The sequence below is a fragment of the Oryza brachyantha genome, unplaced genomic scaffold (genome assembly GCF_000231095.2).
Source record: "Oryza brachyantha unplaced genomic scaffold, ObraRS2 ChrUN-Ctg46, whole genome shotgun sequence".
Lineage (NCBI taxonomy): Eukaryota > Viridiplantae > Streptophyta > Magnoliopsida > Poales > Poaceae > Oryza > Oryza brachyantha.
This window is the reverse complement of record NW_024427246.1, coordinates 207,800-222,274: the sequence shown is the minus strand read 5'-3', so window position 1 is coordinate 222,274 and position 14,475 is coordinate 207,800. Positions and strand designations below refer to the sequence as shown.

Sequence of the window (14,475 nt, the reverse complement as noted above, 5' to 3'; positions counted from 1 at the left end):
ATTTAGCATCTTTTACTTGTCTTCTACCATGTTTCCTACTATATTTATCTAACCACACTTATGCAACTTTCACAGACGATGGCTTTGTTTAAAAGCGAAGAGAAGAGGACTTTCCAATTTATACATTGTTGAGTCTGTTGCGGACACAACCCAGTGACATGATGAGCTAAAGAAAAAAGAATCCCATAAGGCATGTTCCAACAAAAAACAAAAAACAAACTTTCAGACAGGTACAAGTATGGCTACTCCTACAAATGATGAAACAATAAATCTTGATGCTATAGCTAATGAAACCACTGAGAGTGAAGTACCCAAGAGACCGATAGGCAAGAAAAAAGGCAAAAGACCAACGGAAGCGTGGTAGAGGTGATACATGCACAGTGGTGATAGAGAATCTTTAGGGAAAGAAAAATGAGTCGGACATGGAAAAGGAGAAGAAGAAATATGAGAGGTATAAACTATCTTATGCATTAGATGTGGCGAGGTTTGAGTTAGAGGAAAAAATGGTTGCAGGTGAACTTGTTATGGCTCAAACTGAACAGGCAAGGGCTACAAAGGAGTCAGATGAATTGCAGCTTAAGAAGATGTTAGAGGAAGAGAGAATTATGACATTAGACATTGCTTCCATGCCTCTCATTCAGTAGCAATACTACAAAAGTCTACAAAATGAGATCATCGCTCGTCGCGCGAACAACCTAGATTGACATGTAAGTGTTCTTATTAGATGTGAATTCTATATTCTGCTATTTTGTTTAACTTTGAAATATATATGTTGCATGAACAATTTAAGACATGTCAAATATTGTGCTAGGGTTGATTGTATATTTGGTTGACATCCAATCTTTTTTATAACAAGGTTTAGGCAATGTCTGACATAGCACAAAAAAACTGTAGGTAGTACAATGTGTGTCAATCCATTTGGATAATTCTTGGTGTTGTAGAATTCCTTTCCTTCTTGAGACATTGATGAAGGATAGCTCTAGGGACAGTTTCAGGCTCGTAATGGTTCCAGCTAACTTATCATAATGGTTACCGAGTAGTTGAGTAACTAATGTCAAAGTGAGGCTGCAGTTGTGATTATGAACTCTAGTATGAATTGAGACTGGATACAGGAGATATTGGTGCCAATTTGTCTTTCTAGCTGAAACTTGAAAGGGGCCCATAGAACTAAAATGTTTTATCACATTGTTAGCCTGTAACTGCATTAATTAATGTTTTGTACATCATCGTCAGCATCCAAGCCTTCCTCACGCTCGATATCAATTACCGAGACATTTTTCTCACCAGTTGTCTATGTTGTTTTTATCTTACTTGAGAAAACCATCCATGGCAATCAGGGCAAAATATTAGTTGCAAAAACATAGCATAGATTGTCGTCGAACTGCTGTGGCTACCATCCTCTCGAGTTCCTGCTTCTTGCTGTACAACATTACTAGGAGCTTTTCGTAAGTTTTCTATTCGGTTTATACTATAAATCTTCTACATTCTGTTGCTGTTGACAAACACATCGGATGCTGGGAAACATTCTGTTCCTGTTGTGTATCCATCCATATATAATTACGCGCTTATACTTTGTTTCCATCTCACTCCATTTTGGGAAGTCTGTAGATAATTGTGGAAATGGGGAGAACTATCTTTTGAATTCTGTAGTTATTTTGCTCCAAGATTATGTAGGTTTCTATCTTTAGTTATTTTGCTCCAAGATTCTGTAGTTATGTATACTTTGATTCCATATATATGTAGGTTCATTATCTTAAAAATGTTTTGTTTCTGGATTTTCAGGTTCCGTGAGTTGAGATGCTCCAATGCACACGCAGTGCATTGGAAGTTGCACAAGTATATGGAAAGATCATTTGGCAATCACTTTTGTCCATTCATATATTAAATTATTTACTGTCCAAAAATGTCTAACATCCTTTCTGGTGGTATCTCATGTCATGTACCTAAACTTAGAATTCTATTGTTGAACGTTTGCCAATTTATATTCTAAAATTATCCTTAGATATAATATATATTTTTGAATTATGAATAAGTTGCCAATATTATTATGTTTGACTCGTGCATATGCTGGAATGGTTGTTGCAAAGTACCACGATGATGAATTGGCATATTTAAAATTTTTGGAACTATATTTTTAGGCACCTCTTGGAGATGGGATGTTTTTGAGCCCAAAATTTATTGGCTAGCCCCTAATTCATGATTTTTGGGACTATATTTTTATAGACACCTCTTGGAGATGCTCTTAGATGGCAAAATTTTTTGGGAAGAGGTCACATCAAACATTTAAACGGATGTCGGAAGGAGTTTTTGTATACGAATGAAAAAACAAATTTTATAGCTCGGCCGGAAACCGTGAGATGAATTTTTTAAGCCTAATTAAGCCATCATTACCACATGTAACTTATGGCTAATCATGGACTAATTAAGCGCAAAAGATTCGTCTTAAGATTTCTCTGCAATTAGTTTTTGTTTCATGGATGTTTAATGCTTTATTTAAATGTCCAAAAATTCGATGTGATGTTTTTAGGAAAAATTTTCAGAAACTAAGGGGCTATTTAGTTTCAAAAATTTGCACCCAAAAACATCATATCGAATCTTTGGACACCTAAATAGAGTATTAAACATAGACAAAACGTTTAACTAATTGCACAGTTATGTGAGAAATCGTGAGACGAATCTTTTGAGCCTAATTAGTACGTGATTAGCCATAAGTTCTACAGTAACCAACATACGCTAATGACGGATTAATTAGGCTCAAAAAATTCGTCTCGCGGTTTACAGGCCAGCCGTGAAATTCGTTTTTTCATTCGTGTCCGAAAACTCTTGCGATATCCGGTCAAACGTCTGATGTGACCTTCCCTCCAAAAATTTTTGCCATCGCCTGGTAAATCAAAAGAAACGATTTCTTTTCTTTACGTGAATAAAAAAAAAGAATGTCCGACCTAAATTCAACCACAAAATAAAAAAAAAATACCCCTGTCTTTTATTAAAAATTACCCACAATTCATATACCGCTTCAATCCTCAGCATCTGTTGCGTTCTAGGGTTAGGGCGGAGCGCTGCCGCCGCTGTCTGCCGAGCGTCGCCGGAGCCATCTCTCTCGTCCCGCCGCCGACGACCCACGTCTCTCCCGCGAGGCGCCGTCGGCCCCGTCCCTCCCTCCTCCCGCGCAGCGCCGTCGACCCACGTCCCTCCCGCGCAGCGCCGTCAGCCCCCGTCCCTCCCTCCTCCCGCACAGCGCCGTCGACCCACGTCCCTCCCGCGCAGCGCCGTCGGCCCCCGTCCCTCCCTCCTCCCGCGCGGCGCCGCCGGCCCAGTCCCTCTCGCGCGGCGTCGCCGGCGCCGTCTCTTACGCCCGCCACCGAAAACTCTTGCAGTCCGCCGCCGGCCAGGCTTCTCCCGGGTGCCTTTGACCCCTGTCCCTCCCGCCGGCCAGGCTTCTCTTCGGCCCGCCGCCGACAACTCTCGCTGCCTCTGTACAGAAGACAGTGTCGCCGCCGCCGCCGTTTGTGCAGAGGGCCGCCGCCGCCGTTTGTTGAAAGCACGAGCGCCAGCTCCGTTGTCTGCCCCACGAGAGGTACTGTCAATACAGATTTCCCCCTTTTGTGTTTGCCTGCCTATTGAACATATGAACAATGGATATAGCACTAGTTGGAAACAAGATTTTTCTGTTTGGTTGTGTATAAAAACAATATATTATCTTTTTGGCACATTATAATTGAAATCTTCACTTGATAAATGGGGTTGTGAACTGTTAAATGAAATTTGCAGGAATAGAATAATGAAATTGAACTAATCAACACAGTGGGTTATGAAATATGGTTTCCATATCAGATTAGGAGTTTTCCTATTGGTATATGATTCGAATATTTTCATCTGGGTCATGAAACATTATATCAACCAGTATAGCAAAGTTCAGATGATAATCGAAACTATCAGTGCCTTCTTATGCAAATCCAGTCACATTAATACAGTGATGCACCATTGTGCTCTTGAGATTTGCACTAGTCCTTGACTTACTAGTTTCCAGTATAGTGCAGGGTGTCTACCTACTAACAAAATGCATGGCATGCAGGGCGCTTACTACTACCTCCGTTTTATAATGTAAGATGTTTGACTTTTTTAGTTGCAACGTTTGACCATTCGTCTTATTCAAAAATTTAGTACAAATATAAAAAATGACAAGTCGTGTTTAAAGTTCTTTTGATAATAAAGTAAGTTACAAGCAAAATAAATGATATTTTCATAATTTTTTAAATAAGACAAATGGTCAAACATTGCAAGCAAAAAAGTCAAACGTCTTACATTATGAAACAGGGGAGTAGTTTCTAGTATAATCAATTACTTGAACATGGTACTTATGTTCATTAAATGTAAAAACATGGTTGACATCGTGTGCTGATTATAGGAAAAACATGCATGGAAGCTTACCTTTATTTTAATAGGAGAAATAATGGAAGATTACTTGCTTTTGCTATGATATTCAACAGTAGTGGAATATTCCTTATAGATGTAAGCATATATGTGTGTGTGTGTGTGTGTGTATATATATAGTATGTACATATTTATTCTTTGAAATAAAAGCTACTAATTAAACTGATCATATCCTCTTCCATGCAATGTTTGGTTCATTTTTTATTATTGTTGGACTTAGTTTGTACTAGAAAAGCATACACAAATATTTTAACCATAGAAGTGGTATTGTCTATATGGGTAGTAGTAGCTTATTACTATTGACAGACAAATAATAAAAATACAAGTTGGATCTACTGTAGACTGCATACTAGTACTGTAGACTGCATACTAGCATACTCTTGTTGTAGATTATTTTTAAGACTTGGCTTATCGCTAAGAACATATATATAAACAAGGTGGGGGTGTAGTTGGTGCGTGCTAAGAACAATATTGTTTATATAGATGGCGGATACATCAGTAGAGGAGCTGAATGGAACAAACATTGCTGAATGGACAGATGAGAATACTAGGATAGTTTGTGAGTTGTTTGCACAAGAAGTTAGGGATGGAAAGCGCTCTAAATTAGGATGATGGCTATATTAGGATGAGATATGCCTATAGACAGTGTGCCAATGTGTTCCAAAATAGTCAACTACATTTCAACTTGGGATTAATCCTAACAATAACATCAAATAAATATCTGGTAAATAGGGATGAGTGTTATGGGCTGGTACTATATTATGATAGCTAAAATAATTGAATCCTTTGATCTGTCCAATATTAAATCACTGCTGGCAATGCTAAAATTGCTCCTGAGCCTCCAATGAAAAGCAATGAAGCGAGATCGTGCACCTCTCCAGATAATAATGAACGAAAAAACACAATCAGTGAAAACATGATAGTTAATTTTACTTTGCCAAACATTTGTGGTATACTTTTTTAGCTAAGAGAACTCATGTGATAAATTTTTTGCTTTTAACCACACAGAAATTTTAGGTGTTAGAATTATACATTATTTGAGAGTTGCATGGTTGTTTTGTCCATTTCATATGACTCACAAAACTATTTAATTTTAATGTGCATTATTTATTGGTTTTAACATGTACTCTTCCTACTATTACTTCAATTTTAACTTTTCAGTGTCTTAATGCATACTATTATAATATATAATGTCAATCAGTCCATTTCTTAATCAATTGTTGATATACTCGGATCAATCAAGACAATGTGTATGACATTGTAGCATTAGCACGTGCACTTTACTAGTATGTATAGGATTGCATTGTATCCTTGTATTCCTTTTATACTCTGATTGAGGATGTTGTGGTCTCAACCCCCCCACCCCCCCCACCCCCCCACCTCCCCAGATGCAATTATGTGGAAAGCACCGAAAATGCACAAATTGCACCGCAGTAAATTCCTTTTGCCTATTGCCTTCCTCATTCTCCAACAGCAAGAGTGCTAAAAAAAGGCAAAGCGTTGCTTGAGGACAAATAGTATGGCAAGCCACGAGAGCTCTTGAGCAAATTTCAACAGATTGATGAAAGCAAATTCCATCTTAAAAACCTGCTGCAAGATTGTCTTGTCCAACTTTTTTTTTTTGTGGATTTTAGGAACTACACATGAAATTCCAAGACTATTGTACACAAAGACAACTAATATACACCTAAATATAAGGGAGGAATGGTGTTCTTACATGCTGCATAAACTATAACTAGCTCTCTCTGCTCCCTCCATGGCTTTCCTTGCTCCTTGGTTGGGCATCGCTCAAGTCCCTCAATCAAGAAGTCGATGAGTCCTCTATTCCAACATGCCAGATCGCACCAGAAGATGGGCACAACGCCAACGGAACAGCAGCAAGTTGAAGAAATGGAAGGAATTGGATATTGTGACAAGCTTTACCTCAAAGGATGTTCTTTTGTATTAAAATTTGCTATACACGTGGTTTTATTAAAGATGTACCGCAAAACCTAAGGTTTTGAGACATTTAGTTTTTCTTACCAAAGCATAATTATACATACTAAAGTTTTCTTACAAACATCGCACTGACAAAGATATCGATTGTTTGATTTAATTAGATGGAAGTCATAAAAAAATCAAAGTTCAGCCATAACATGATACATTAGCATTAATTTGTAAGAAGCTTGTAAAAAAGTGCACATATATCTTATTTTTTGTCCAGTTATATCTCATTTCACTTAAAGGAAAATGATCAAACTTACAGATTAATGTTACACTTTCTGCCATTCAATCACTAAATTGGTTAAATTTGTGGGAATCGATCACAAATCATTACTAACCACTACTGCCTGTGTGTTAATCAGCGTATCCAGATTTACAACAAAGTTGTGAAATCATTCTCGTAACTGTGATCTTTATTGGGAGAAAAACCTCCTTGAAGTGAATAAAAATGTGAGTGTCTGCTGCATCTAGTTTTGCACACCATGTTCAGTGAAATTATAGCAACAGATTTCAGTTTCAGAGCAAGTTCTAGCAAGAGAATGTGAGAGCAAGACTAACAAACGTCCTTGAACTTTATAGTAACTAAGTTTCGCAAAATCATAATAGAACAAGATTCATATTAATCATTGCCAGTTTGCCACGGATTAATACAAAACTGGGTAAAAAGGGTTCAGAGAAATACCTCTCTGTTTTAATGGGGATTCGACTGGAGAGAGGCTGCTGCCGCCATCACCTGCAGTGTGCCGCCATCTGCTGCAGAACAGCCTGGCACCACTGCCTCTTGATATGGAGCTGCCGCTCGAGGTACGGGTGAGTTGCGCCACCGCTCACCCCCCCTCCGTCCGCCGGCGGCGGAAGCTCCTATTCGCGCAGTGAAATTTCCCTCAGTTATAAAAATATCGTTCTCAGATGAACTTTTAAAATAACATATTTTCCCATGGTTTTTAATAATATACCTTTGAAAAAATAAAAAAATATATACACGTGTCGTCGCCAGTGCTGCCACAACCAATGATAACACTGCCATGTGTCGAGTGACAATCCAGTGGGGTAGCTGTGTGCCGTGACACTTGTCTCCACACATTTATATTTTTATACTGCTCCTATTTAGTGGAGTTAGACAACGTTCTGAGCTGGCATGCATATGACCTTTTTGAGGAACATTCCTTAATTGCTATATTTCATTTGAAGATATAGAAGTGGATGGTTCAAATGAAACCTTGGAACCACTTGTGATGCTCATTTTCTTCATCTGCTAGGTCTATACATTTTCCATGGCGCTAGTTGTAATGTGTGGTCAGCCTTGCAGTGGCAAGTCAGCAGCTGCAGCTTGCCTCGCTGCTGTTCTCTGCTCTGCCACATCTGACCTCACTGTCCGTATCATTGACGAGTCGTCACTCCATCTTGGACGCAATGATAGCTACAAAGGTATTAGCCATATCTTGTGCTTACTATTTATTCTATGTTATGTCCAACTCTGTTGTTCAGCTTTGTTATGTATTAATCATGGGTTCATTTCATCTGGACTAATTTTATGCATTTTATTTCCTTGTTAGATATGATTGTGGAGAAAAACTTGAGAGGAGTTCTTAGATCAGAAGTTGATAGGTCTGTATCACGAGACAGCATAATCATTGTGGACTCTTTGAACAATATTAAGGTGAGAACAATGTTTTCTATTCTATAATTTAAAATTACTGATAGAGGCCATCACTTTATTAGTTTCATCATCGAACTTGGTTTATTCTTATCACTTATCAGGACCAGGAAACTGTTAGCTATTTAACTGCTCGTTTTACTGTCTCTGGAACACTCTGCCTCTTCATAGAGGAGCATTTTGAGTCACTTGAATTGAAAATTGTTTGAGCCACTTGGCTTGATCCTCTCAAATTTTGAATTCGCTCAGTGGGATAATTATCATGCATGAAATCATTTATGGTAACTTTGAGAATTTCTTTGGTACAAAAACTATGTCCACCATAAATTTTCCAACTCTGATAATGATTGGATTGCCACTATAAATAGTAGAATTTTCTGTAAATTGGTATCAAGGTTTTGCTTAGCGTGTTAAGTTGGAAAAATAAGAAATATTTTCAAAGTATGAGTATAATCATTGTTAGGGCAGCAAGAGAATGCAAACCATGTAGAGGATGTGAATATGTGATGAACCCACATTTTTTTTTTATCTTTCTGCTTTAAGCTCAACCCTCACCATTCACCAAATAGGTCTATAGAAGTTCTTATTTCATTCAGTTACAGTTTGCATCACTTCCAATGTTGCCACAAGTGAACAAGTGGTATGTGAAGCCACACTTGACTCAACTTAGTTATGGAAAAGTTAGTTGAAACCAATGCTGAATGATGCCACAATAAGTATTTAGTGAATTATGCCTTTCAAACTACCAGCCTGTTTTACATGTGTATTTCATGAATAAGCTAGGTGGCAATCTAGTTTGTACATCGATGTTGCCTTCTGTAATCATTTTTATTATCAGTACTACATACCGACATGCATTACAAATTCTCATGCAAAATGTTGATATGTAGTAAATTCTCTGATTTGTTTGGCATATGTTAATTCATGATGCTTCATATGAAACATGATATTGAGATGTTATTGTGCATTTGTTACCTTATTTTGATATAATAAGTTCATGTTCACCTATAATATGCAGGGATATCGGTATGAACTGTGGTGTCTTGCACGCGCATCTGGAATAAGATATTGTGTGGTAACTGCTCTCTGCCTTGTTTGTATTATTTTCACTCAAAGACTAGCATAGAATTATAAAAATCATGTGGCATGAAAGTATGTATTTTAGTTAATAGTACTAGTTAGATACAAAAGCAATCTGGAAGAAACAAATCATGTATGATAAATGACAATAACAAGAGAACTAACTAAAATGGTGTGAAAGTAAATGTGTGATAATCTTATTCTGGTTAAGACCCGCAAATTACAATGGCAGTTGAGAAGTAAAGTAATATATGACAGAGCTTAATATAAAAATGAGATCAGAAAGGGAGGGGAATTTCCACCTTATCTGAATACATGCGCTGATGGAGAATTAACCAGAAAGGATGATGTTTCATTACCATCTACATATCTGGTTTTGATCTGTTAACGTGACTTTGTTGTACTCACTAAAATTCTTTGCTCCCTTTTGCTGCTTCCTTCAACACTAGATACTCAGTAAATTTGTCATGGGCATGCGTGCTATTGCTAGCTGCTTCGCTGGCAGTGCACAACAGGTTGTAATTGAGTTAGGGATGAGAGATTAATTTGGTTTGGAGATATTTTTCTAGGATTAGTTGAGTTGCATTGATGGTCAAGTATTGGATAGTAGACATGTTACATACGAACAGTTATTGTAAGTGGTTGTGGTGGGGTGACTAATTCTCTCCTGGCATCAAACACAAGGTTAAATCTCTCTCTCCCCTCCTGCACATAGCAGAACACTTTACTTGAACTGATCATAATTAACAGACACGACGCTGTTCTGTGATGCAGTAGCCTTGGTAGATTCGTTCTCATAAGGTGACTCCAAAGCACTCAGAAGGCAATTCATGTGCCTTTATCCCTTTACTAAATCAAGGCTGAGAATCTGCTTATTTTCAACTGAGGATCACGTTGGTCATCCTTTATGGCTGCATGGAGTCTCTTTTTTTGTCTATATTGTTTGTGTGTGTGGAATAAAAACTTGTAAAAGAATTTCAAATTTACTATGATTTCACACCATTCAATATAGCAATAAACCATATAATAGACAGTGATATCCTTCCTGCTTCTATTTTATTTCAGCTTTTCTGTGATACAGAAGTGGACCAGTGTAGGGAATGGAATACCAAGCGTCAGGAGAAAGGAGATCCTGCATATGATAATTATATGTATGTGAGAAGTTTAATATTTTTGGATCTTCTTAGACGTATTAAATTCAAATGAGGAAAATGTTGCATAATTTCTCAGTTCTTTTACATTGATTCCACAAACTACAGATATGCGGCATGTAGTTGTTATGGTCTAGACATTGGGTAATCATGGAAGGAGTGTGGCTTTTGCCCTAAGCCTCGTCAGCCATGTGTCTCTGATGGGCGGTTAGGACAGAAGATGTATGCTCATGGGGGAAGGGTTGCATTGCAGGGAATAGAAAGGAAAGGTATGGATGTGTAGATAAATTGATAATCCTTGCTTACCCTATTTGTCACTCGCTGAACCTTAATAATCCAGCTCCTAACAACCAATTTATAATATGATAACAAAAGAATATAAACTAATGCAACAAACTGAAATGGTAATATTGCCCCACAGGCCTTGCAGCTGGTTTGCCACACCAATTCAGATTTTTCACACCTCTGAGCTAGGCTTGGCAAAAAGACCGAGACCAAGAGACCGAACCGAATAGACCGAGACTCAGACCGAAAAGACTGAGACCGAGAAATTCGGTCCCGATCTTGGGTGGAGGCGAAAGACTGAAAAATTCGGTCCAGTCTTCGGGTACAGGTCTCGGGTAACCGAAATACCCGAAAAGACCAAATTCCGCCGCCTCCCCTCCGCCGCCTCGTCCCGCCCGCCTCCTCCCGCCGGCCTCCGGGTAACCGAAATTTCGAGCACTTCGGTTAGGACTGAGACCGAACAAGACCGAGACCGAATTTCTCAGTCTTGCGTTTTTTCAAGACCGATCGGACCCGAGTTCTGGAAGACCTAATTTTCTCTGGAGACCGAAGACCGAGACCAAACAGAAGACTGAACGCCCCGGCCTACTCTGAGCATATGCAACGGACTCCCTAAATCTCTAAATAGGGAGCTCCCTAAAAGGATTCATTCCCTATATTTCTTTGCTATCCAACCCATTTTATTGATTTACTACAAAATATCTTGATTTTTTATAGCTATATTTTGGATATAGCTATTGCCCATGGGTAGTGTGTGTGTGTGGGGTGTTGGGGGGGGGGGGGAGGGCTGGTGGTATTCTAAAAATCTAAAAGAACAAAACCCCAGCTATGATAGGGTTTGATTTTTGAAGGTCCTGAAATCAACGAAGAGGAGGGGATGGTGGCAGGCAGGAGTGTGGAGGGGTACCATAAAACAGGCCGGCGGATGAGTGGCGGCAAAAGCCGGTGGTGAAACGGAGGGGCAATGGCGGCGGCGGGTGAATGGTGTGCAGTGGGTGACAGGCCAATTGATGAGCTAGCAGTGGGCATAATTTTGTGAGAGCGATATGGGCTTCCTAAATTTAGGGAGTGGGATAGGAGTCCATTGAACATGCTCAAGTTGGCATTCTTGACCCATTGAAGTATTTATAAGCTATGAGATCCATTGTTGTTTTTCAGATCCTGAGGAATATAATGAAGCATGTATCCAGTGGCTGGCAATTAATTGCTATGCATAACTTGATACTATTGCCTGCTTACCATATTTTTCTGTTGTGACAGATTTGATGATCTGGTAAGGAGATTTGAGAAGCCGGATAGGCGCAATCGTTGGGATTCTCCTCTTTTTGAATTGTTTCCATCTAGAGGTAATCACTCTGTCTATATTAGTTTCTAGGATAGATACGTATGGTGCCCTATGCAATGTTAAATCTGATATTATACTATATTGAATAGATGGAATAGTGGAATCATCTCCTGTTATTGCTGAAGCTATATCATATTTGACTAAGAAAGTGGACTCTAAGACAAGAGATGTTAAAGTTCTCCAACCGACAATAGCCACTCAGACTGTAAGTGTAATATTTTATTGAAAAACTGCTGCATGATTTTCTATATTTCCCTTCATAAATTTGGGCTGCATGATTTCTATATTTTCCCTTCATAAATTCGGCTTGGTATTATGATGATTCTTTTTATTTTTTAAACATTTTTAATAAATAATTTTATTACAACCTCAAAAGAAAATATTTTCACCGTATGAACTTTTTGGTTATGGTGGCAAGACATGCTGCCATGTAGAGTGTTTGGCGTAGTGTTGGTGGTGTGGCAAGCCTGACGCGGCCAACCAGCTTGCCTGGCAGTGTTATCTTGCCACACCATCACCAATATTGGTGTAGCCAAAAGATTCGTACGATAAAATTATTTATTAAAAGGTTTAAAAAATAAAAAAAAGTCTATTATGTTATTATATGGATGCGTAGTTCCTTGCGCATTGTTGTACCTGTAGCAAACAATTTCTGTCAAAGACTTGAAAAATAACTATGTGCTATAATCAAAAGAATCAACGCCTTGGTCAGTTTCTGCAGATACTATGTGCTATATTTGTGATGCTGGAACTGTAGTAGTATCCCATTTATTCTAGTACCTAGCTGTTGGAGCTGAATCCTGACTTGGTGATATTTTAGTCTCGGACAACGGAGGCTAATTCCCTTTATGAGATGAACAAAGCAACACAGGTAATGAACGGTGATTTTGATTGATAGCTGATATTTTATTTTGATTGTGGAGGATCACTTTAACAGACAAGCCTTTTGAGTTGATTTGCAGGAGGTGGTCAATGCAATTGTTGAAGCACAGTCTTGTGGTCTTGGGCTTGCCATAAATAAGATTTCTCTTGGTCCTGATCTACCAACTATATCCTTTGAGCCAAAATTTTGCATGCTGTATAGATATTAGTTTAAACAAATATACTCTTAAGCTCGGCGTGTCCAATGACTGTTTTTATGTATTGCAACACCAGTATGAACATCTAGAAATCATAACTGGCTAGTTCAAACTAATCTTCTGATCTTGCACATGCTCTCTCGTATATAAGTTAATTTCTTTCAGCTTGCGACAACTGTTTGCAAACAAGTCCTTAACTGACCGTTACATTTTTCTTCAAAGAACAGTTGGGCTGCCTGAGCTCCGAAGCCTGCGACGTACTTTCATTAAGTTGGCAGGGCAGTACAGCTTGAGTGGACCTCCCCCACCAAGAGACGCTGATAGTGCAAAGAGAATGTTTATTGACTATTTGAACAGGGAAATCAGTTCCTGATCGTAATTTCTGATGGATCGACCCTATATGTAAACCCTACGTCTTGTGCGAGAAAGACATCGAAAGTGCTTATTGAGCCTAGAGATAAATCCTTCCCCCGTTGGACTTCTACACATTGTCACTGTCACAACATATAAACTGCGCAATTTTAAAACATCGTCTAATTTTCTCAGTGCGATTTATAACGATATATTATGAGGTTGAAAAGTTGCTTGAATATTTTGTTCGTGCTGCCTCGCTCGGTTCCTTTTATATTTACCACTATGTGCTACCTCACTTGAGGTTTATCATGACTTATATTTTTTTAGGTTTGATCAAATTAATGGAAGTAAACGATATATTATGAGGTTGAAAAGTTGCTTGAATATTTTGTTCGTGCTGCCTCGCTCGATTCTTTTTATATTTACCATTATGTACTACCTCACTTGGGATTTATCATGAGTTATATTTTTTTCAGGTCTGATCAAATTAATGGAAGAATATATTAACATCTTTAAAACAAAATATATACGCTATAGAAATATATTCAATAGTCAAAATAGAAAAACTAATTTGGCATTGTGAATGGTAGTACTCTTTATTATAAACCTAGTAAACCATGAAGATATTTGACATAGGATGAATTCAATGTGATTTAGGCAGTATGGGTCATCTTTTTGGTTTTTAAAGAAAAAGCCAAGCGATATATTTGCAATTAAGAAATTATTTGTGAATAGAACTTACATATGCGTTCTTAGTGATCTAAAAGTAAATACTGAAAAATAAATTGCAATGAAAAAACTCTAAAATCAATTTTAAATTTAAGGTTAAAAATTCAAAATTGGTTAACAAGCAAAAATGAAAAGATGAATGAAAAGATGAGAATGTTATAATATGAAATTACAGGAGTACTTCCTTTTTGGGAGGCTCATGCCTTTTCTATGGGTTGACGTCAAAATGAGATTCAATGGCGTGCTACACATGAAGGTTTAGGATCCGATGATGTGTCATATATGAAGATCTAGGATCCGATGATGTGTCATATACGAAGGTTTGGGAGTCACTTCTTAGAACGCTATAGTGCAGGACCTAATTTCTTAAAAAGTGCG

The 14,475-nt window shown here is 38.1% G+C and overlaps 1 protein-coding gene across 1 annotated transcript; it reads left to right on the top strand.

The window, feature by feature from the left end:
- Positions 1-3,011: 3,011 nt before the first annotated feature.
- LOC102703273 (protein KTI12 homolog) lies at positions 3,012-13,643 on the top strand. Its single transcript, XM_040529931.1, has 10 exons — positions 3,012-3,577; positions 7,677-7,845; positions 7,974-8,077; positions 9,093-9,149; positions 10,220-10,305; positions 11,851-11,936; positions 12,025-12,140; positions 12,756-12,806; positions 12,898-12,984; positions 13,223-13,643. The coding sequence occupies exons 2-10, from the start codon at positions 7,692-7,694 to the stop codon at positions 13,385-13,387; spliced, it is 906 nt and encodes a 301-aa protein (XP_040385865.1). The 5' UTR covers positions 3,012-3,577; positions 7,677-7,691; the 3' UTR covers positions 13,388-13,643.
- The last annotated feature ends 832 nt before the right edge of the window (positions 13,644-14,475 follow it).